This window comes from Lagenorhynchus albirostris, chromosome 7, assembly GCF_949774975.1.
Source record: "Lagenorhynchus albirostris chromosome 7, mLagAlb1.1, whole genome shotgun sequence".
NCBI lineage: Eukaryota > Metazoa > Chordata > Mammalia > Artiodactyla > Delphinidae > Lagenorhynchus > Lagenorhynchus albirostris.
In genome coordinates, this window is record NC_083101.1 from 69921894 (window position 1) to 69946495 (window position 24602).

Below are 24602 nucleotides of genomic sequence, written 5' to 3' on the forward strand. Positions count from 1 at the left end.
GCTCCCCCAGCTCATCAGTATCAGCACCACCCACCGCCCCGTTCTCCACCCTCACCCCCGACGGCCCCTCCTCCCGTACCCGCTCCTCTCCCTGCTCTGCCGAGCGTCCTACCTGGGCTGCAGCCAGGCGGGCAGCTCCACGGGCCCCATGGGCCGCCGTCTCCAGGCCCTCCACGCCGACCGGGAACGAACACCCGCCAGGAGCGCCGGAGGGGAGGCCGGGCGGCCGGGCGCGGAAGGGCGGGGCCTCTCCTCACGCAGCAATTTACCAAAAAAAAAAAGTTCCTGAAGTTCCTGCGGCGGCGGGAGCCAGCTGCACCACCACTGGCACGCCGAGGCGCAGCAGGTGCCCGGGCTGAGCCGCCCTGGCGGGGGCCCTAACACACCCCAGTCCCAAGTAAGGTGCACCAGGCTCCTTACCCGGCTTCCTAATCTTTGTGTTGAGACTCCGTTGCAGCCTCGTAGAAACTAACGGACCCTAACCCCTGACCCCGGAAGCGCGCAGTCAAGCCATCCCAAAGCCTGCTGGGAGGCGTGAGCCCCAGGTGCCGCCTCTCATTACCCTCACCTGTGAGAGCGGTTAGGCTAGGACGATTGTGAGCAGGCCTTCCCTAACACTTTTTCAGCCAAGAGGCCTGATTCCTCAGTATCAGACATCCTTGCCCTCTCATTTCTCCTGGGTCCTCACTGATGCTTGCAAATCCTTTTATTCACGTTGTGTTGTTCATCTCCCTATCCTTTGCCCAGCCCTCAGAAACCTCCTGATCACTCAGGCCTATGGCATCACTCTCTCCTTCATGCTCTGGTGACCCACTTGCTACTTTGCTGATAAGATCCAGACCATCTTCCAGCTTCTCTGCCTTCTAAGGGAAATATCCCCAAATAAATTTAAAACAAAACAAACAAAAAGCCGAGAAAGCACTTGCAAGTAAGCAAGACCATATGCCCGATTCGGGGAGTTGGAAGGTAGTATCCCCATTTTAGCTAAAGGGAGTTGAACCTTTCAAAAATATGTTAAGGCACTTGCCACAGGTCACATGACTGATAAATGGCAGTATTAGAACCTCAAGGTTTTTTTTGTTTTTGTTTTTCCATTAGGCTAGCTATAGTTTCCTTCCTCCTAGTCCATTCTGACCTGGTACCTCATCTCTCCATTTCTCTGCACCTTCCCTCACCCCCTGCCCTGGGTCGGAAGTTCATCCCTCTCCTGCATTCACCAGTCCCTTCTCAAAGTCATTCCATCAGTTATTACCCACACCTTCTTCTTGCATCTCCATCCTGTCCTTTCCACTGGCTTTCACCACAGTTTAGGAACATCTTCAAATCTCTCCCACCCCTAGAATTACACATTTTATTCTTTCTGCTTCTCTCTGGACGTAGTTTTCTCTCTCCTTTTTCTCATAACTCCCTGCCCACTCTCATAATCAGACGCTTCTTTATTTCTTACCATCTTCCTGGTCCATAACACCTTACTATTTAACTTCCCTTCCCAACACTCTCCAGAAACTGTTCTCTCAGGGAGGCTGCCTTGATTTCTTCCCTGAGTCCCCATTCTGCACCCACTGTGTAGATGACCCCACACAGTTCTTGCTCTTGGGGAGAATTTCATGTAAAGAGGAAACTGATTTTACAAGCAAACACTGGTGGCTAAGCAGTCATCAATGTCATCAGTGCCCAGGCCAGGCAGCGAGAGAGGAATAAAGTCCTGGATGGACTGGAATGGGGCGAGAGGAGAAGGCAGAAAGCGACCCTTTATCATAAAACACGGACCCTGCATCTACATCCTCCCCCTTCCTCCCCTTCCACAAGTCTACTGCATTTACCACCTTCACCTCTCTTCCCTGCGCCTCTGCAACTCTGAATGTTAGACTTTTCTCGCCTTCTGTCCTTTCTTTCTCTCTAGACGCCTCCTCTTCTCCAGCTCTATTTCCTCTCAGGTCTGCCCTGGGCCATCTTTTCCCTTTGCCACCATGTTATTCCTCAGCACAGACATCTCCCCACACGGCTTTATCTCCACGCGGATAATGGCTAACTCTATTATCTTCAGCCTCTGTTGTTTTTTTTAATGAACACTAGTTCTGGCCTTTCAGCAGCTTCTGGATATTTCTGCATGAAAATCCCATTGTAACTTCCAATTGAATCTATTTAAAATAAGCATACTGTCTTTCTTCCCATATCATTATCTAATTTCCTACAGGGAGGCCACGGTTTTCCTAGTCATTCGGGTTTAAAATTTAGGAGTCATCATTAAGTCTCCCCATCCAATCTAATTCTATTGATAGAATTATTCTGTTGAGATCACTAGCATTCTACTTCTGTTCCTTATACCCAGAACCCGGGTAAAGGACACCCAAAAAGAGCTCCTTTTTACTTGCCAAAGAACAAACTACAAACAAACAAGAAACCTTTCAAATCAAGAAGTTAGGGAATTCTACCTTGTTTTCCAAGGAATCAGTGCAGAGGGAGCTTATGAGAGAACATTTTGAGTAGGAAGTGCATTTCTCCCTCTTCCTTGGCAGGGCCTTAGGGCAGGTCCTCTTCAGGTCCTGCCAGCATTACCAAGGCAGACTTCACCAGCCTCCCTGCCTCCCGTCTCTCCTCCTTCTACCCAGACTACCATACATTAGTTGAAGCCTGCTGGAAGTATTTTCTTAAACCACAGTCCTGATCCAGCCATTTTTTTCTGGTCAAAATTCTTTGTGGTTCTCTGTTGCCTGTTACAGTCATATCTCCTCTTGCCTCTAAGCCAGTCATACACTGACATCTCATACCACCCTATCCCCCACCAATTACAGCAACTCACCATTCCATGACCACACCAGGCATTTTCTGATCATCATGTGTACCTATGTGAAACTTTTCTCCTTCTTTGAATTTCTCTTCTACTTCTTCCCCTTCATCCCAATATTTACCTGTCAAAGTTCTACTCATTCTTTAAAGCCCTTCCCAGAGCTTCTTCTGGGAGCTGCACTGGTCTAATGGATGTCTATGATAGCACTTACCTTAAGATATTTTTACTGGGGTTCCTGCCTACTCAACTAAATTGTGAGTTCCCAGAGGGCTCTACCTCTTACTTACAGTAAGAATTTGACATACTTTAACTTCTATGAACAAAGTCTCTTTTGCCAAAACTACATGATTCTTGGGAGGATTGAATAGGAAAATGTATAGATGAAAATGTGTAAAAGTACCTAGTACAGTGCTTGGCATGATAGGTATCCAAAAATGTCAATTATCTACTTGTACAGGAGAAGTCAGAGGTCGGGATAGTTCAGGTAACTCAAAATTAACATGTTCTTGCCTTTAGAAGGAACTTTAACACTATTTGAATATGTCAGTGTTGTTTTCCTTGGGAAAATGTTTAAATTTGTTTTCATCCCTGTGAGCACCATTTGGGAAACTAAAGCCTTGAAATACATTTCATGGCAGTAGCAGATTAGCTCAAGAATTTTTTAAACCATATATAAAATGTAATAAGCTACACTATTTCATAATGATCTTCAGAGAAATTAAATCCAGTGGTTGAATATCCTGAGTTTGGACATTTAACCATCCATCTATCCATCACCCTGTTCCTGCATTTTTTTCCCTCCCATTCCTTGGCAATCCCATTTTTGAATGTCAATACTTCATGTGATATTCACTGAGAGCAGAGATGCTGGAAAAGTGCCCCATTGCCCCCTTCTTCTTCCATTACCTACAAAGGGCACTGTAAGGATACAGTTATACTCTGATAACTTTCAATTCTAGATTTCCTTTTTATTTCAATCACCTGGAATTTTCAGGGATCACAACCTCTCTCTCTTCCCACTCCCAATCCCATAGCACAGTTTGAAAATTTCACAAGCTGCTAGATCCATACATAACCCTAGAGATTATGTTGTCCAATCTTCTTGTTTCAAAGACACCAAAACTCTAGTTAAAGCTAGGCTGAGATCTCTTTCCACAGCACTGTGCAAAATTTCAGCTGTATTTGCCCAGTTATCTTATCTTACTTGGGCATTAATCATAAATAGTCATCTATTGTAATCTTTGCCTGGACACGCTCTCAGCCTCTATTACCACTCTTTTTCAGCTGATCCGAAGCATTGCTTTTACTTCTCTGCTAGAACTTTAACTATTCATCCTTTAAATGTCTTCCCCCTTTGCGACTCCATTTAGAAGACCAAACCCTGGACTTCTTGGTCATCATTATCCCCCAATCTATCCTCTGTCTTATTCCAAAACAAATGTGTTCAAGTGTGTAATTGGTTCATTCTGCCATGCAGGCGCCGTTATAAAATCTCTTAGTTCACATGATTATATTATTGATTATAAGCTATATGTGTTTTACAGTGCTTTCTATGAGTTATCTCACTTAATCTTCAGAGCAATCATATGAGGTGGGTGGGAACTGTTCTTTTTTTTTTTTAAAGGAAGGAGATAGGGGATATATGTATACATTTAATGCAGATTAAAACCACAAAGAGATATCATTACACGCGTATGAGAATGGCCAAAATTAAAAAGACCCACAATATCAAGGCTGAGAGGGAACTCAATCCATCCCTTTGCAGCTTTCCTACAACCAGCCCAAATCTCCTAAGGCAAAAGGATGCCTCTGGCAGGCTTGGAGGAAAGTAACATACAAAGAAATGCAAAAGAGAAAGTCACATTAGTATAATTCCAAACTGTTATTCTTGTTATATACAGTTACAGTTTTATTTAAATTCACATACAATTTTCATTTCTATTTATTCTTGTTCCATCCCATGGTCTATGATTACTGAAAACTACTTTTCTTAGAATAATTCACTTTACAAACTACTTAGAGGAGTCACCCACAGAAAAACAACTTAATATGGTAAGTTTTGAGATCAGATTTAGTTTTATAATGATAGAAACATTATTTGGGTCACAAATATATATATTTTCAAGATCATTTTTATATTGATCTCTTTAGGTAAAATTATTTTTGTTTCCATTATATCCAAATCACTTTAAAGGCAGGGTTGCTTTTTGATAGTCTAAGGTAAGAGATTTTAAAAATGAATTAGGCTTTAAAAATTTAAGACTTTTTGACTGTACGATATGTACACAGAGTCAAGAAACAAAACGGCAACATCTTTTGTAATCATTTTTTGGATAAAGAAATTACAAAACAAAAGAGATAAAGTCAAAATAAACAATCTAAACACTTATTAATTCATCTAAAATTATTGAATTTTAATGGATGTTTAAATAGATAAACATAGCTCATACTGTGCATTTATGTAGCTTAATAATGGTAGGAAATGCTGATCCCAAAAGAAAACTGACCAGAAAGATTCCTTCCTAGAAAAATGAGTTTCAGAAAAACAAAGGTCTTGCTTCTCAGATTATTTTAATCCATATTGCCTTCTCAATGTTGGCTACTCTGTTAGTTTAGTGGGATTAGATAAGAAGATCATAGAGATCTCCATGATCTGGTTCTGATATTCTATAAACTCACAATTTATTCTGTATCTCAAATACATATTTTCTATAAATGCTCTCCTTAGAAAAGCCATCAGCTGTAAGTGATGTCAATGTTCATACTTCTTTATTCATGCATTGGTTTGATACTTTCACTTTGCTGTTTGTGTATACTTTCCACAGAATTAGTGTTTGTTTATCAAAATATATTGTGCTTGACCTTGTGCTATGTGAGCTCTTATTGGCTGTTTGGGAGACTGGATGAATTTAAAGACAAAAAGACACATTCTCCATCCTCAAGGTGTTTCTAAACCTCAAGGTATTTAAAAAAATTTTTTAATTGAAATATAGTTGATTTACAATGTTGTGTTAACTTCTGCTGTACAGCAAAGTGACTCAGATATACACATTCTTTTTTATATTCTTTTCCATTATGGTTTATCCCAACATATTGAATATAGTTCCCTGTGCTATACAATAGGACCTTGTTGTTTATCCATGTTACATGTAATAGTTTGCATCTGCTAATGCCAAACTCCCTCAAGGTGTTTTTAAATGTCTGGATTTGTTGTTGTTGTTGTTTCTTTTTTTTAACTATGCTCAGAAACAGAAAGAAACAGTTTCAGGGAGCAAGGAATTTTCAGTCAGAAGACCCGGGTTCAAGTCTAGATTTCACTTCTGTGTGATGTTGGACAAGTAATAATGCCTTTCTGAGTCTCAGTTCATTTATTTATTTATTTTTAATAAATTATTTATCTTTGGCTGCATTGGGTCTTCGTTGCTGCACGCGGGCTTTCTCTAGTTGCGGTGAGCGGGGGCTACTCTTCGTTGCCGTGCGCAAGCCTCTCACTGCGGTGGCTTCTGTTGTTGCGGAGCACGGGTTCTAGGTGCACGGGCTTCAGTAGTTGTGGCACGTGGGCTCAGTAGTTGTGGCTTGCCGGCTCTAGAGCGCAGGCTCAGTAGTTGTGGCACATGGGCTTAGTTGCTCCGCGGCATGTGGTATCTTCCTGGACCAGGCTCAAACCCATGTCCCCTGCATTGGCAGGCAGACTCCCAACCACTGTGCCCCTCCTTTATTTTTTAAAATGAAGATAATACAATTACAGACCCTAGCCTGCTTCCCCTATGAGGCTCAAATGTGATAACTGTCAAGCTTCAAATTCAAACGCAGACGAGGTCAATGTCCCCAAAGCCCAGTGACAATCTGCTCCAGCAGTTAGAGGTGGAGCCCTGGATGTTGCCTGTCAAATAGGGCAGAAGCCTGGGGAAGAAGGAAGAAGGGGACAGAGGAGGGAGGGTTGTGGTGGTTGGAGAGGGGTCAAGCTACGGGAGACAAAGGAACTAAAAGGAATTATCATCCTAAATGAAATTCAAGAGTTAGATCTCCAGCAAGAAAATGTTCAGCATATGTTCTGGAATGGGAAGGAGTCATAGAAGAGGAGATAATAAGTGGATCGGTGGGGTCGGGGGGAGGATTGAGGGGAGGAGCAGAGGTCAACTCAGAAGTAGAGAGTTCTGTTGTGAGCCAGGTCAAAAAGCCGAGCTAAACCCAGATATGAAGGCTTGGTTCTCTAAATGAGGACTGTCTAGACAGAAGCAGGGTGCTGTCGTAGGTCAGATGTACTTGCGTTTGCCTGTTGTTCAGACAGAAGTCTGATTTCCCTGTGTCTGGTTGAGGGTATTGGGAGTAGGTGGAGATTGGGCCTTCGTAGGGTGTAGAAGTAGGGAGAAGACAAGATGGCTAAATTGCACCATTAGTACACTAGACACCGATGTCAAGGGAAGATAAAGGAAAGTTACCCTACTTAACATTGTTGTTGCAGGCTAACCCTGCATTGAGATTCAGTCTTTTAATTTATAAGGTTTATGAGCCTGATATAACTACATTTAAATGGCCATCCTTAGAGTTTGTAATGATTTCTTATCTGCTATTAGAAATAATCTTTACCGCATAGATAACTTTTAAGACCATTGTAGAGATGGTTAATTGTTTTATATTGCTGGTATAAAAGTCTTATTCCATATGGTTGGACATCGCATGAGTGATATCTATCAGATTGCCTGTGAGATAGGGTGAATCTGGTCTTGTGCTGGATCCCAGCCCCCAAGAAGGAGCATCCTCTCAGACTAGTCTGAGGGGCAAGAGTGGCCCTGAATATACGACAAGTAGAATTCAGTCAAGCAAGAACAGAAAAAACTGCTTTACTGGTGCCCAAATCAGAAAATAGCCGGGTAAGGGAGCCACCAGGAGACAGAAATTTAGAACAAAATTTGGACTGATCTTGATTAATCCTAACTGATGATTTTGTTAGCTCAGGCTTGCCTTTACAGGGCTGGGTGATCTCCTCCCACATTTCCAAAAGTCCAGATATGAGCCTTAATTTTTAAAAAATTATAAATCCTTTCTCTATAAAAGCAATAATCAGTTTAAAACAAAATAGAATTATAATTTCATTCACAATAGTAACAAAACTAAAGATACCTAGAAAAAAAGAAGAAACATACAGATTCTTTAAGAAGGAAGTTATAAAATCTTATTGTCAAATATTAAAAAATGAAACAAATGGAAACATGTTCTTGAATGGAGTCCTTAATGTCCTCCAAATTTAAATTTTCTCCTATTAATCTATGAATGGAAGGAAATTACAATTAGAATCATAAGAAAAATTTTTTACTGAATAAAGTAATCTTAAAGTCCATACAGAGAAAGAAATTTCTAAGACTAGCCAAAAAATTAATTAAAAGAGGAATAGTGAGGAGGATATGCATTACTAGGCAATAAAGTACAAGACATTGTATTGATATAGGAACAAACAAACTGAACAATAGAAGACAATCAAGATCCCAGGAATGGATTTCAACATATATAGGAATTTAATGTTTGACAAACTAAAATTTCAATTCCGTGAGAAAGGCTCACTTAGTTAATAAATGGTTGGTACACCTGTTTAATCCATCTGGAGGAAAATAATGTTGGAATGCTATCACACACCACATACAAAAGTAAATTCCCAGTGGATTAAAGAATTAAGTGTATAGAAAAAGTCAGTAAAAACAACTTATAAAATTTAGATGATTATTTGGACACCCCGGGTGTTAGGAAGAGCTGTTCACCAAAACAGGATTATAGAAAAATGTTTTTGTATGGCAAAAGATATCAAAACAGTGCCAAAAGATTAAAATTATATTTGTATTACTGGGATGAACCTAACACTAAGTCATGATATATCATCCTTTTTATATGCTCGTGGATTTGTCTGCTAATGTTTTGTTAAGCTTGAAGTCTGCTTTGATATTAATATAGTTACTCCAGATTTCTTATGATATGTGTCTGCATGGTGCATCTTTTTCCATCCTTTTACTTTTAGCCTATCTTTTTCTTTATATTTGAAGTGTAAAAAATAAAAAATTTAAAAATTAAAAAAAATAAAGTATATCTTTTGTAGACAGTATATCATTGGGTCTTACTTTTATATCCAGTCTATAATCTCTGCCTTTTAATGAAAGTATTTAGTTTACACTTAATGCAGTTATTGCTGTGGTTGGGTTAATATCTCCCATCTTGCTATTTGTTTTCTAATTGCTTTTTCAATCTTTTTTCCTCCTTGCCTGACATTTTTGGAATTATCAAGTACTTTGGGGAATTTCATTTCATCTCCTATATTGGCTTTTCAGCTATAGTTTTGTTTTATATTTTAGTGGTTGCTCTAGGAATTATCATATACATCCTTAACTTATTATAATCTACATTGAGTTAATATTATACCACATCACATATATTATTTAAAAAATTAAAGCAGAATTCTTCCATTTTTCCTTTCCATTAGTTCTGCTATTTCTGTATTCTGCCATATATTTTACTACTACATATACTATAAATCCCACAATAAATTTTCATTTTTTAGAAAGTTAATTGTCTTTTAAATAAATTTTAAATAAGGAGGAAAGACCTTTACCTTTACTACATATTTACCACTTTTTGCAATTCTTCATTCCCTCACATAGATTCCTATTTTCTATCTATCATTTCTCTTTATGCTTAAGAACTTCTTTTAGTATTTCTTCTAATACAGGGCTTACAGCAATGAATTATCTGTTTCTGTCTCTATTTCACCTTATTTTGAATGATACTTTTACTCTATATAAAATTCTATGTTTCCACATTTCCTCCTTTTAATTTCTTTTACTGTTAGTATTTTTTGCTCTAATACAATTAGATTGCATCTAATTTTTGTGGACCTTGTGACCCAGGGCAGGTGTGATATAAGAAGAACTTGAGCCTAAACATGTATATATATTTTTATTACTTCATTTCTTAGGTATAAAATAATTTCAGACTGTCTTGCCATTGTGGTGCCCTTGGTGTAAAGATCTGTTCATATTTAACAGACACTAAGGTGTGTATGAAGAAAGGTTTGGGAGTTTTATTCTAATTCTGACGAGGTGTAGAGCTCAAAGCAAATTATTTACTCACGTGAAGCCATTTTGCTTCATTTGTAAAATGAAGTAAATAAACTGACTTATGTTTATAAGAACTGTGACCAAAATAAGACCAGATAATGATATTCGTAATTATAATAATTACAATGATAGCTAAATACATCGAGGGCTGACTATTGCTAGTCTCTATTCTAAACACCTTATGTGATTTAACTGATTTGCTCCTCCAGCAAAGCTACGATGATGTAATATTAATTATTTCCATTTTACAGATGAGAAAACTAGAATACAGATAATTTTAGTAAATTATCCAGGATTTTAACACTGCCAGTAAGCAGTGAAGCTAAGATTTGAACTCAGGTGATTGAAAACTACCTTTACACACATAATTGGTTTTCAAATGCTGAATTTAAAATTTTGCTTCAAAATCTTGGGAGGCAGAATTTACTAAACAAACAGTACATTGGCTGGTCTTTACACAAATCTAAAATCTGTCCTGGGTTCCAGAGGAGATGTTTTCCCCTCCAACTTAATTTAATTACATCTGAAGCTATTTCGACATTTATCCATCACCATCATATTTATCCAGACAGCTGTCACATTAAAGCAGTTGAATCTATCACCCTCAACTCATGGCAACTAACAGACCCTCCCTCTCCCTTGACTGTGCCTTTTGCTCCGGCTGTTGCCTTATCTGCCTCCTTCTCTTTGCAGCCAAGCTGGCATGCTTTTCAGACCCTCTCTGCCTGGGTTTTCTCCTTCACTTGACGTTAACCACTTCCTGCTTCTTTAAACCGTCTGTGGCCACTGCTGTCCTCTACCTCTGTCCTGTCTCTTTCTCCCTCTTTGGATCTTCGTTTCACGCTTTACATCTACGATAACCTATAGTGATTGTTTGTATGTCTGCCTCCCCATCACACTTTGAGCTTTCTGAACATGGGAATCCGTGCCTTCGCTGCCCTCCACCCCCACCCCACCATCTCAACCTGGCAGGACATCAAGTGAGGAGTAGCTACTCAGGAAATGGTGTTTAATGTTATTTGAAACAGCTACCATTGAGAATGTTGGCAGGTAATCCCATAACGACTCCTTGGGGATGGTAAAGAATCCTATTCCAGGAAAATCAAGGGAAGTTTTTCTCGACGTCTGGGAGATTGTGCATGTTTAAAGACCCAGGGGAAGAATGCTATGGAGCACAAGTGATTAAACTTATTTAAGAAATGGAGACAGGAAACTCCCTGGAGCAGCATTGTAGGAAGGACTCCAGGGAATGCACAGGAGAGGGAAGTGACCTCACATTCTCAGCTCTACTCTTCCTGAACTAAAGTTCCCTCTATCTCAGAGAACAAATGTGATAAAAAATTTCCTTGAACGTCAGAAACATTTTAATAGGAAAATTATTAGCTCTTTAAAAAACATACTGTGTTGAAGATCTTTGGTGATTAGGCTTTAACATTTTTGGCTTTGGAGATTTGAGCGCTACATCATAATGGGATTATTTCACGTTCAAGATGTGTGTGACCTCAGTAAGGTGCAAACCTGAATTGGACCCACCTGCTGGGAGGCTAGAGTGCAGACAGAGCTGTGTGAGTTTAGCTCCCAAGGTGCATCAGCCTCAAAGGGGGCTTACCGTATTGTATGGACCTGCCATTTGTGTGTATCTGGGAACAGATATACGATACTGGTGTTTGAGTTTTGCTGAAGGTCTTAAGGATACAGTCCTCACAAATGTCACAGTATATTTTATTTATTTTTTTTAATTTATTTATTTTATTTATTTATTTTTGGCTGTGTTGGGTCTTCGTTGCTGCGTGTGGGCTTTCTCTAGCTGCAGTGAGCAGGGGCTACTCTTTGTTGAGGTGTGTGGGCTTCTCATTGTGGTGGCTTCTCTTGTTGTAGAGCACGGCCTCTAGGTGCACGGGCTTCAGTAGTTGCAGCACACAGGCTCAGTAGTTGTAGCTCACGGGCTCTAGAGCACAGGCTCAGTAGTTGTGGCACACGGACTTAGTTGCTCCACAGCATGTGGGATCTTCCCAGACCAGGGAGAGTATATTTTAAAAGAAGATAATGTTGATGGGTAATGAACTGAACAGAAAAACCTTTAAAATGATAACTAAACTATAATGATGTATTGTCAAGATTTGTTAAATATCTTTTTTAAAATCATAGGAATATAAAATGGATAACCAACAAGGACCTCCTATATAGCACAGGGAACTAGATATTGATAAGATTACTCAATTTCTTATAATAATCTGTAAGGGAAAAGAATCTGAAAAGAATAGATATATACATGTATAACTGAATCACTTTGCTGTACACCTGAAATTAACACAACATTGTAAATCAACTATACTTTAACAAATACAAAACAAAACAAAACAACAAACAAAAACTCATAGAAATACAATGGTCAAGTTGCAGTTAGTACTCAAGAGAACTTTTTGGTAAGGAACTCATCCCTTGAAGCTCTAGTTTCCTGATCTGTAAAGTTCTATCTTCACAGCACTGAGGTGGGAATAAATTAGATTTTGTTTGGTGTGTATTTGTGCATATAAACATAAACACTTAGCCCAGTGCCTGGCCCAATATTATAGATGAAATTCAACAAATTATTTATTAAAATATATACTTTACAAGTATGATACACCCACTTTGGTGACAAAATATTTCTGCGGCTAATCAATAGGAATTGACATGTTAACTCTTTCCTCATCTAACAGGTGTTATCTTATCCTGACAGAAGTTATGGTGAGATAAACATCATCCTTCTTAAAATAAACCGGTCACTTGTTTTTTAAATGTTTTAGTTGATTAGGTTTTGTTATGCTTTTAAAAATCTAAGTGGCAAATAATGCAAAAATAGTTTCTTAAATTGGCTTGAAATGTAATTTTTAATAGGATATTTCAGGTTCACATTGTATTTAATTTTTCACCAAGCATTTTTATATACTGCATATAAATCCATATGTGGAATATATTCTCTACTAAATTCACTGGCAAATAAACAAAAGCTTTCAGAGCCTTTAAAAAGTGCCAAGAGAGGGCTCCCCTGATGGCGCAGTGGTTGAGAGTCCGCCTGCCGATGCAGGAGACACGGGTTCGTGCCCCAGTCCGGGAAGATCCCACATGCCGCGGAGCGGCTGGGCCCGTGAGCCATGGCCACTGAGCCTGCTCGTCTGGAGCCTGTGCTCCGCAACGGGAGAGGAAAAAAAAAAGTGCCAAGAGAGGCCACACAGCCACTGCTGGAGCCCCCGGAGGCGGCAGCCGTGGAGACCACGGCCGAGCCCTGTGCTTCCGAGAAACTGGCGGAAGAGGCCACAGCCGAGTCAGGTCGGGTGACCGGTGGCGAAGAGCAGGGCACTGGCAAAGGGGAGGAAGATGAGCCGGAGGATCAGAGTGGAGAGGAGATGCCGGGATCCGAATCGCCGGGTGACAAGGCCGCAGAGGAACAGGTTCAAAGTCTCCACCACCCCCGGAAGAAGAGGCAAAAGATGAGGAGAGGATCAGACTCTTGTGAACCTGGACACATATACCTCGGATCTCCATTTTTGGGTGAGCAAAGACCGCTATGGAGGGCAGCCACTTTTCTCAGAGAAGTTCCACACACTTTGGTCTGGGGCAAGAAGTACTTATGGAGTGACAAAGGGGAAAGTCTGCTTTGAGGCCAAGGTAACCCAGAATCTCCCAATGAAAGAAGGCTGCACAGAGGTTTCTCTCCTTCGAGTTGGATGGTTTGTTGATTTTTCCCATCCACAGCTTGGTGAGGATGGATTCTCTTATGGTTTGAGTGGACGAGGACTCGAGGCAGAGAATGGGCAGTTTGAGGAATTTGGCCAGACTTTTGGGGAGAATGATGTCATTGGCTGCTTTGCCAATTTTGAGGTTGAAGAAGTAGAACTTTCCTTTTCCAAGAATGGAGAAGACCTTGGTGTGGCATTCCGTATCAACAAGGAATCCGTGGCTGACAGGGCCCTCCTACCCCATGTCCTCTGCAAAAATTGTGTTGTAGAATTATATTTTGGTCAGAAGGAGGAACCTTTCTTCCCACCGCCAGAAGAGTTTGTGTTCATCCATGCCATGCCTGTGGAGGAGCGCGTGCTCACTGCAGTCCCTCCCAAGACCATAGAGGAGTGTGAGGTGATTCTGATGGTGGGACTGCCTGGATCTGGAAAGACCCAGTGGGCACTGAAATATGCAAAAGAAAACCCTGAGAAAAGATACAATGTCCTGGGAGCTGAGACTGTGCTCAATCAAATATGGATGAAGGGGCTCGAGGAGCCACAGATGGACCCCAAAAGCTGAGACCTTTTAGTTCAGCAAGCCTCCCAGTGCCCTAGTAAGCTGCTCCAGATTGCTTCCCGGATAAAGAGGAACTTCATTCTTTTTTTTTTTTTTTTCCGGTACGCGGGCCTCTCACGTACCTTGTTGTGGCCTCTCCCGTTGCGGAGCACAGGCTCCGGATGCGCAGGCTCAGCGGCCATGGCTCACGGGCCCGGCTGCTCCGCGGCATGTGGGATCCTCCCGGGCCGGGGCACGAACCTGTGTCCCCTGCATCGCCAGGCGGACTCTCAACCACTGCGCCACCAGGGAAGCCCGGAACTTCGTTCTTGATCAGTGTAACGTGTACAACTCTGGCCAATGGCAGAAGCTATTGCTGTTCAAGACTTTCTCTTGGAAAGTGGTGCTGGTCGTCCCTAATGAGGAGGACTGGAAGAAGAGGCTGGAGCTGAGGAAGGAAGTGGAGGGAGATGATGTGCCTGAGTCTATAATGCTGGAGATGAAAGGTGGGCTAAACTCTACAAGTTAGGGGTCCTGTCCTTGGTCCATGCACACCTCACTAGAGCCTCTTAGCACCTGGAGGATTTTCCACATGTAAAGTGTAAATCTGTGGAATAAATTAATGGGTGTGATCACTTGAAGATTAATGAATGAGCAGAGTGAATGGTTAAAAAAAAAAAAAGTGCCAAGAGATGTTTCTGAGGACACATACAGCTTTTTTTTTTTTTTTTTTTTTTTTTGCTGTACGCGGGCCTCTCACCGTTGTGGCCTCTCCTGTTGCGGAGCACAGGCTCCGGACGCGCAGGCTCAGCGGCCATGGCTCACGGGCCCAGCCGCTCCATGGCATGTGGGATCTTCCCGGACTGGGGCACGAACCCGTGTCCCCTGCATCGGCAGGCGGACTCTCAACCACTGTGCCACCAGGGAAGCCCACACATACAGCTTTTGATGTACACACAGGAGAGATGTGAACTCTTAATTTAGCAACAGAACTTTTGAAAGGTGGAAGCGCTAAGAGATCACAAAAACGAAATGGCTACTCCCAGGGGAACCATTTCTGAGGAGTGAACTTTTCTGAGAAGCTCTTTTTCTCTTCATTCAACAGGGTCAGTAAGATGCATTGGCTCTCTTAGCGTAGTGAGAGAGATGAACAAAGAGAAAACTGATTGTGGGAATAGAGGAGACTACAGACTGTGGGAGAAGTTCACAATTGAAGGGAGGCCACCACTGGCCATGAGATGATCTGAGTCAGTGTGTGGTCACTGAGCCATGAGAACCAAGGTGACTGTATTCCTTTCCAAGGGCCGTAACAAAGTACCACAGACTAGGTGACTTAAAACAACAGAAATGTTTTGTCTCACAGTTCTGGGGGCTAGAAATCCAGAATCGAAGTGTTGGCAGGACCATGTTCTATCTGAAGACTGTAGAGAAGTCTCCTTCCTTGCCCATTTCTAACTTCTGGTGGCTCCTGGCAATCCTTGCCTTGTAGGTACATCGCTCCACTCTCTGCATCCACCTTCACATGGCCTGCTTCTCTGTGTGTCTGTGTACAAATCCCTGAATAAACTGTGATATTGATAATGTGACCCCAAGCCTCACATAGACTTGAAAACAACACTGAATGAATACACATCAGTGATGCATTATTTATCATTGCTGGGCTTAGGTGGAGAGCAGGAAGTCTAAGAAGGGGGAGGACTTTCTGTACCTGTCAGCGTGTCAGGTCTGGTAGGAGTGCATCTCAGGAATTCCTGCCCCACCTTTCTCCCTTTCCCTCACTTCTCCTTATCTGCCATCATCTTTATCCCAATGCTTTCCTTGGTTCTCTTTCTCCTGTGAAATCACGTGTAATGTCCAGAATAGACGGAAGGCATGCTCAGGATTGGGATGATGGTTAGGGTGAAAGGTGTGTTCCTGTCCCAGCTTAAGTTTAACATCGTTTAAGATAACTATTTTCTCTGTCAAATGAAGCAGTTGGAAGATTACCCTTTGAAGAAAGTTATAAAAATACTAAATTTGGGGAGACCTTCAAGATGGTGGAGGAGTAAGACATGGAGATCACCTTCCTCCCCATAAATACATCAGAAATACATCTACATGTGGAACAACTCCTACAGAACACCTATTCCTACAGATCTCTGGAAGAAGACCTCAGACTTCCCAAAAGGCAAGAAACTCCCCACGTACCTGGGTAGGGCAAAAGAAAAAAGAAAAAGCAGAGACAAAAGAATAGGGAAGGGACCTGCACCTCTGGGAGGGAGCTGTGAAGGAGGAAAGGTTTCCACACACTAGGAAGCCCCTTCACTGGCGGACACAGGGGTTGGCGGAGGGGGGAAGCTTCGGAGCCACAGAGGAGAGCACAGCAACAGGGGTGCAGAGGGCAAAGTGGAGAGATTCCCGCACAGAGGAGCCGTGCCGACCAGCACTGACCAGCCCGAGAGGCTTGTCTGCTCACCCGCCAGGGCGGGTGGGGGCTGGGAGCTGAGGCTCGGGCTTCGGTCGGATCCCAGGGAGAGGACTGGGGTTGGCTGCATGAACACAGCCTGAAGGGGCTAGTGCGCCACAGCTAGCCGGGAGGGAGTCCGGGAAAAAGTATGGACCTGCCGAAGAGGCAAGAGACCATTGTTTTGGGGTGCCTGAGGAAAGGGGATTCAGAACACCGCCTAAATGAGCTCCAGAGACGGGCGCGAGCCACGGCTATCAGCACAGACCCCAGAGACGGGCATGAGACGCTAAGGCTGCTGCTGCAACCACCAAGAAGCCTGTGTGCGAGCACAGGTCACTATCCACACCTCCCCTCCCGGGAGCCTGTGCAGCCCGCCACTGCCAGGGTCCCGTGATCCAGGGACAACTTCCCCAGGGGGAACGCATGGCACGCCTCAGGCTGGTGCAACGTCATACCGGCCTCTGCCTCCGCAGACTCGCCCCGCATTCCGTACCCCTCCCTCCCCATGGCCTGAGTGAGCCAGAGCCCCCGAATCAGCTGCTCCTTTAACCCCGTCCTGTCTGGGTAAAGAACAGACTCCCTCAGGTGACCTAAACGTAGAGGCGGGGCCAAATCCAAAGCTGAACCCCAGGAGCTGTGCGAACAAAGAAGAGAAAGGGAAATTTCTCCCAGCAGCCTCAGGAGCAGCGGATTAATTCACCACAATCAACTTGATGTACCCTGAATCTGTGGAATACCTGAATAGACAATAAATCATTCCAAAATCGGGGTAGTGGACTTTGTGTGATTTTGTCTATATAGCTTTTCTTTTACCATTTGTCCTAGGGTTCTGTCTGTTCTTTTTTTTTTTCTTAGTATAGTTTTTAGCACTTCTTATCATTGGTGGATTTGTTTCTTGCTTTGTTTGCTCTCTTCTTTCTTTTCTTTTCTTTTTACTTTTTATTTTTAATACTTTTAAAAATTTTTTAATAACTTTCTTTTCTTTCTTCCTTTCTTTCTTTTTTTCTCTCTTTTCTTCTGAGCCGTGTAGCTGACAGGGTCTTGGTGCTCTGCTCGGGTGTCAGGCCTGTGCCTCTGAGGTGGGAGAGCCGAGTTGAGGACATTGGTCCATCAGAGACCTCCCAGCTCCACATAATATCAAACAGTGAAAGCTCTCCCAGAGATCTCCATCTCAATGCTAAGACCCAGCTCCTCTCAATGACCAGCAAGCCACAGTGCTGTACACCCTATGCCAAACAACTAGCAAGACAGGAACACAACCCCACCAATCAGCAGAGAGGCTGCCTAAAATCATAATAAGGTCACAGACACCAAAAACACACTGCCAGATGTGGTCCTGCCCACCAGAAAGACAAGATCAGTCTCATCCACCATAAAACAAGCACCAGTCCCCTACACCAGGAAGCCTACACAACCCACTGAACCAACCTTAGCCACTGGGGGCAGACACCAAAAACAATGGGAACTATGAACATGCAGCCTGTGAAAAGGAGACCCCAAACACAGTAAGATAAGCAAAATGAGAAGACAGTAAAATATGCAGCAGATAAAGGAGCAAGATAAAAACCCACCAGACTAAACAAATAAAGAGGAAATAGGCAGTCTACCTGAAAAAGAATTCAGAGTAATGATAGTAAAGATGATACAAAATCTTGGAAATAGAATGGAGAAAATACAAGAAACGTTTAACAAGGACCTAGAAGAACAAAAGAGCAAACAAACAATGATGAACAACACAATAAATGAAATTTAAAATTCTCTAGAAAGAATAAACAGCAGAATAACTGAGGCAGAAGAACAGATAAGTGACCTGGAAGATAAAATAGTGGAAATAACTAACATAGAGCCGAATAAAGAAAAAAGAGTGAAAAGAATTGAGGACAGTCTCAGAGACCTCTGGGACAACATTAAGCACACCAACATTCGAATTACATGGGTCCCAGAAGAAGAAGAGAAACAGAAAGGGACTGAGAAAATATTTGAAGAGATTATAGTTGAAAATTTCCTTAATATGGGAGAGAAAACACTCAGTCAAGTCCAGGAACCACAGAGTCCCATACAGGATAAATCCAAGGAAAAACACACCAAGACACATATTAATCAAACCATCAAAAATTAAAAACAAAGAAAATATATTAAAAGCAGCAAGAGAAAAACAACAAATAACATACAAGGGAATCCCCATATGGTTAACAGCCTATCTTTCAGCAGAAAATTGGCAAGCCAGAAGGGAGTGGCAGGACATATTTAAAGTGGTGAAAGGGAAAAACCTACAACAAAGATTACTCTATCCATCAGGGATCTCATTCAGATTTGATGGAGAAATTAAAACCTTTACAGACAAGCAAAAGCTAAGAGAATTTAGCACCACAAAACCAGCTTTACAACAAATGCTAAAGGAACTTCTCTAAGCCGGAAACACAAGAGAAGGAAAAGACCTACAATAACAAACCCAAAATGATTAAGAAAACGGTAATAGTAACACACATATCGATAACTACCTTAAATGTAAGTGGATTAAATGCTCCAGCCAAAATACATAGAGTGGCTGAATGGATACAAAAACAAGACCCATATATATGCTGTCTACAAGAGACCCACTTCAGACCTAAGGACACATACAGACTGAAAGCGAGGGGATGGAAAAAGATATACCATGCAAATGGAAATCAAAAGAAAGCTGGAGTAGCAATTCTCATATCAGACAAAATAGACTTTAAAATAAGGACTATTACAAGAGACAAAGAAGGACACTACATAAGATCAAGGGATCAATTCAAGAAGAAGATATAACAATTGGAAATATTTATGCACCCAACATAGGAGCACCTCAATACATAAGGCAAACGCTAACAGCCAGAAAAGGGGAAATCGACAGTAACACAATCATAGGAGGGGACTTTTACACCTCACTTTCACCAATGGACAGATCATCCAAAATGAAAATAAATAGGGAAACACAAGCTTTAAATGATACATTAAACAAGATGGACTTAATTGATATTTATAGGACATTCCATCCAAAAACAACAGAATACACATTTTTCTCAAGTGCTCATGGAACATTCTCCAGAATAGATCATATCTTGGGTCACAAATCAAGCCTTGGTAAATTTAAGAAAATTGAAATTGTATTAAGTATCATTTCCGACCACAACACTATGAGACTAGATATCAATTACAGGAAAAAAAATCTGTAAAAACTACAAACACATGGAGACTAAACAATACACTACTAAACAACCAAGAGATCACTGAAGAAATCAAAGGGGAAATCCAAAAATACATAGAAACAGATGACAATGAAAACACCCAAAACATATGGGATGCAGCAAAAGCAGTTCTAAGGGGAAGTTTATAGCAACACAAGCCCACCTCAGGAAACAAGAAACAGCTCAAATAAACAACCTAACCTTACACCTAAAACAATTACAGAAAGAAGAACAAACAAAACCCAAAGTTAGTAGGAAGAAAGAAATCATAAAGATCAGATCAGAAATAAATGAAAAAGAAATGAAGGAAACAATAGCAAAGATCAATAAAACTAAAAGCTGGTTCTTTGAGAAGATAAACAAAATTGATAAACCATTAGCCAGACTCATCAAGAAAAAAAGGGAGAAGATTCAAATCAATAGAATTAGAAATGAAAAAGGAGACGTAACAACTGACACTGCAGAAATAGAAAGGACCATGAGAGATTACTACAAGCAACTCTACGTCAATAAAATGGACAACCGGGAAGAAATGGACAAATTCTTAGAAAAGCACAAACTTCCGAGACTGAACCAGGAAGAAATAGAAAATATGAACAGACCAATCACAAGCACTGAAATTGAAACTGTGATTAAAAATCTTCCAACAAGCAAAAGCTCAAGACCAGATGGCTTCACAGGCGAATTCTATCAAAGATTTAGAGAAGAGTTAACACCTATCCTTCCCAAACTATTCCAAAATATAGCAGAGGGAGGAACACTCCCAAACTCATTCTATGAGGTCACCTTCACCCTGATACCAAACAAAGATGTCACAAAGAAAGAAAACTACAGGCCAATATCACTGAGGAACATAGATGCAAAAATCCTCCACAAAATACTAGCAAACAGAATCCAGCAGCAAATTAAAAGGATCATACACCATGATCAAGTGGGGTTTATCCCAGAAATGCAAGGATTCTTCAATATATGCAAATCAATCAATGTGATACACCATATTAACAAATTGAAGAATAAAAAGCATATGATCATCTCAGGAGAAGCAGAAAAAGCTTTCAACAAAATTCAACACCCATTTATGATAAAAACCCTCCAGAAAGTAGGCACACAAAGATAAACTCAAAATGGATTAAAAACCTAAGTTTAAGGCCAGACACTATCAAACTCTTAGAGGAAAACATAGGCAGAACACTCTATGACATAAATCACAGCAAGATCCTTTTTGACCCACCTCCTAGAGAAATGGAAATAAAAACGGAAATAAACAAATGGGACCTAATGAAACTTCAAAGCTTTTGCACAGCAAAGGAAACCATAAACAAGATGAAAAGACAACCCTTAGAATGGGAGAAAATATTTGCAAATGAACCAACTGACAAAGGATTAATCTCCAAAATATACAAGCAGCTCATGTAGCTCAATATCAAAAAAACAAACAACCCAATCAAAAAAATGGGCAGAAGACCTAAATAGACATTTCTCCAAAGGAGATATACAGACTGCCGACAAACACATGAAAGCATGTTCAGCATCACTAATCATTAGAGAAATGCAAATCAAAACCACAATGAGGTATCACCTCTCACCAGTCAGAATGGCCATCATCAAAAAATCTAGAAACAGTAAATGCTGGAGAGGGTGTGGAGAAAAGGGAACCCTTTTGCACTGTTGGTGGGAATGTAAATTGATACAGCCACCATGGAGAACAGTATAGAGGTTCCTTAAAAAACTAAAAATAGAACTACCATACATCCCAGCAATCCCCCTACTGGGCATATACCCTGAGAAAACCACAATTCAGAAAGAGTCATGTACCACAATGTTCATTGCAGCTCTATTTACAATAGTCAGGACATGGAAGCAACCTAGGTGTCCATAACAGATGAATGGATTAAGAAAATGTGACACATTTATACAATGGAATATTACTCAGCCATAAAAAGAAACGAAATTGAGTTATTTGTAGTGAGGTGAATGGACCTAGAGTCTGTCGTACAGAGTGAAGTCAGAAAGAGAAAAGCAGATACCACGTACTAACACATATATATGGAATCTAAAAAAAAAAAATGGTTCTGAAGAATCTATGGGTAGGACAGGAATAAAGACGCAGACGTAGAGAATGCACTTGAGGACATGGGGAGGGGGAAGGGTAAGCTGGGACAAAGTGAGAGAGTGGCATTGACATATGTACACTACCAAACGTAAAATAGATAGCTAGTGGGAAGCAGCCTCATAGCACAGGGAGATCAGCTCGGTGCTTTGTGACCACCTAGAGGGGTGGGATAGGGAAGGTGGGAGGGAGATGTAAGAGGGAGGAGCTATGGGGATATATGTATATGTATAGCTGATTCACTTTGTTATAAAGCAGAAATTAACACACCATTGTAAAGCAATTATACTCCAATAAAGATGTTTAAAAAAAAAGAATACTAAATTTGGGAGATATTGATTATAAAAGTGAACTAAAAGATAGTAGTTATTTAATTTTAAAGTAAAATTTTATATATAAATCAAGTATAATATTTATATTTCAAGGATAAGTAAATAATTTATTTTAGTAAAAATTCATTAATAAACTAATATTTGCAAATGATCAAAATAATCTTAATCCAGAAAACTGACTGAAAATATTACCCTAATTCATAAAAAAATAAATAAAAGTTGCTCAGAAATATTACACTGATTTGAGGAGACATCTAAAATGATACTGGTAATCAACTCCAAATTACTTATGTAAGTGACGTATTTCTTGGTCCTGAAATCTTCTTGTAAGCTGCTCAATGAACAGAGAATGCCTTTGGATTTCTACATGAATAACCTGCCAGGCACTGTTGTTATACTTTTGGGTTTGCAAGTAGTTGTGTATTCATCAGAAGTAATTCTTTATTCCAAGTCTGATATCCTCCCTTTGTGAGAATGACTGGCCCTCCTGCCTGATTTTCTGCTCCAGACACACTCCTGCCTTCTCCATTTGCTGATAAAGTCCACTTCGGAGTCTCTCTAAACTGCTTTCATTTCAAGATTGGAAGACATTCAGGTTGAAAGTGTTGAAGATCTGCTACAGCATTTCTTTGATGGTAGTGAAAGCACTTTCCTTTGGAAAATGGTCAATTTTTGAAACCTGGAAGAATCCAAAGTTGCTCCTGTCCTATAGACATCTCAGAGGAAATTTTCCTCCTAGGTTTTCTAAATGTTGTAAAATCTTCCAGTTGCTCCTCCTTCAAAAGTGGCAGTCCAGAGAGCAGTCAGTAGGGGATAGAAGTAGCACCAAGGACAAATATGTCAAGCTCCACCTGGTCATCGTGGGCCCCTTTACTATGTACTCCTTCCTCGGAGAGAGTTTGGCTGTGGACCACTTTTGATTGCATAGATTCAACATCTCTGAATTTGTATATCTGTGGGAACTTTTGTTTTGCATGACATTTCAGGGCCCCCGTACTTTCTCGTGGTCTTTTCCGATTTTTGTTTACTATTTTTCAATAGTATACAAAACTCTGTAGCATCGTTGGACAGTGATACACATGCTCGATTTTAGAATCATGATAAATATAAACTATCTGCTATGAAAGACCAACAATCAGTTAAGTGAAAACAAAACAATGTCTTTGCCTTAGTTTAATTATTCTGTGCATAGCCTATTGTGGCTTTCCTTCCTCGAGTTAACGCTGCTTGTGCTCATTCCAATCAAGAGGACTGTCTCTGGGTGAAATGCTTGTTTAGATACAGTATCTGGTATGGTTTTCAAGACTTCGTTTTTAGCTAATTGTGTTTTATCACAAACTTGCACTTTGAAGTTCTTCTAAGGTGATTATGTACATTGAGATTTTGTTTAGTTTTTTCCTAGCAAAATCAGAATTGTGGAATGTGTGAAATTTGTCTTTGTTCTCCTATCTCCCTGTTTAGCTGTGCTCATGTCATTTCTACTCACAGTATTCCTCTTTTCCTCCCTCAGCAGTAAAGCAGAATGATGGAGAGTGCCAGTGCTGAAGCCAGGCTGCCTTGGTTTGGATCAGATGTGCCCCCCACAAACTTAAGCAGCTAATTAACTGCCTGGGCCTCAGGTCTTTGCTTACTCACACACAGGGCTTAGGACAGTGGCCAGCAACTGTCGGTATTCAGTAAAACTTAGCTGCTTGTGATTATTAAGCTCTATCATACCGGCCTGCTCTCCACTGGCTGCCATGATTCCTTCTGTGCTGTGAACTAATGAAGACTCAAGATGCTAACAGTCCCCACTCTTCCTTTTAATTGTATTGAAGATTAACCGTGTGTAGGGCTCTGTGTTAAATACTAGGGATACAGACACAACAAAGAAAAGGAGCTAGGACCCCTGCCTTCAAGATGCTCACATCTTGACCAAGAAGTGGGCAAGGACCTCTAGTAACGTGATAAGAGCCATTAAATATAATATAGTGTGAAGAGTTATCTAGAAGGACTGAGTCATCCCTCTGGGAATGGGGAAGGCAGTGAAGAGCCAGGGACATCCTCAGAGAGTAGTTGGTCTTGCAGGAGGTGAGTTGGAGAACGCTGTCCAGGTGGAGAGAACATTCTTGTCAAAGACATGGAATGGTCCACATTGGAAAGGCATGGAGAGGTCCACAGGTTAAAGTGAGGGTGAACTGTGCTCAGTGACTGGATATAAGAGCAGAAATAATTACTTAAAGGCGGAAAACCCTTCTGGTGAATGACTAGTGAAACCAGTCAAGATACAGTTTTGAAATTCTTCTTTGAGACATTATGCTTTGAATTTATTTAACTGGGACAGATTATAGTGTGAAAACACTGTGAAC

The 24602-nt window shown here is 41.1% G+C and overlaps 2 protein-coding genes across 5 annotated transcripts in view; one reads left to right on the plus strand and one right to left on the minus strand.

Moving 5' to 3' along the window:
* Window positions 1-423, minus strand: part of HACD4 (3-hydroxyacyl-CoA dehydratase 4) — an 807943-nt gene extending 807520 nt beyond the window's left edge. For all 4 annotated transcript variants that reach the window (XR_009541605.1, XM_060155135.1, XM_060155136.1 and 1 more), the window contains exon 1: window positions 113-423. Coding sequence is in view for 3 of the 4 variants with exons in the window: in XM_060155135.1 (XP_060011118.1) it covers window positions 113-150 (38 nt within the window). In the remaining variant the exon portion in view is untranslated. The remainder of the gene's footprint in view (window positions 1-112) is intronic.
* LOC132522643 (heterogeneous nuclear ribonucleoprotein U-like protein 2) lies at window positions 149-15396 on the plus strand. The gene is given in 6 exon segments (XM_060153209.1): window positions 149-240; window positions 13079-13326; window positions 13329-13370; window positions 13373-14254; window positions 14481-14660; window positions 15260-15396. Coding segments are annotated over 6 exon segments (1581 nt in total).
* Window positions 15397-24602: the final 9206 nt, after the last annotated feature.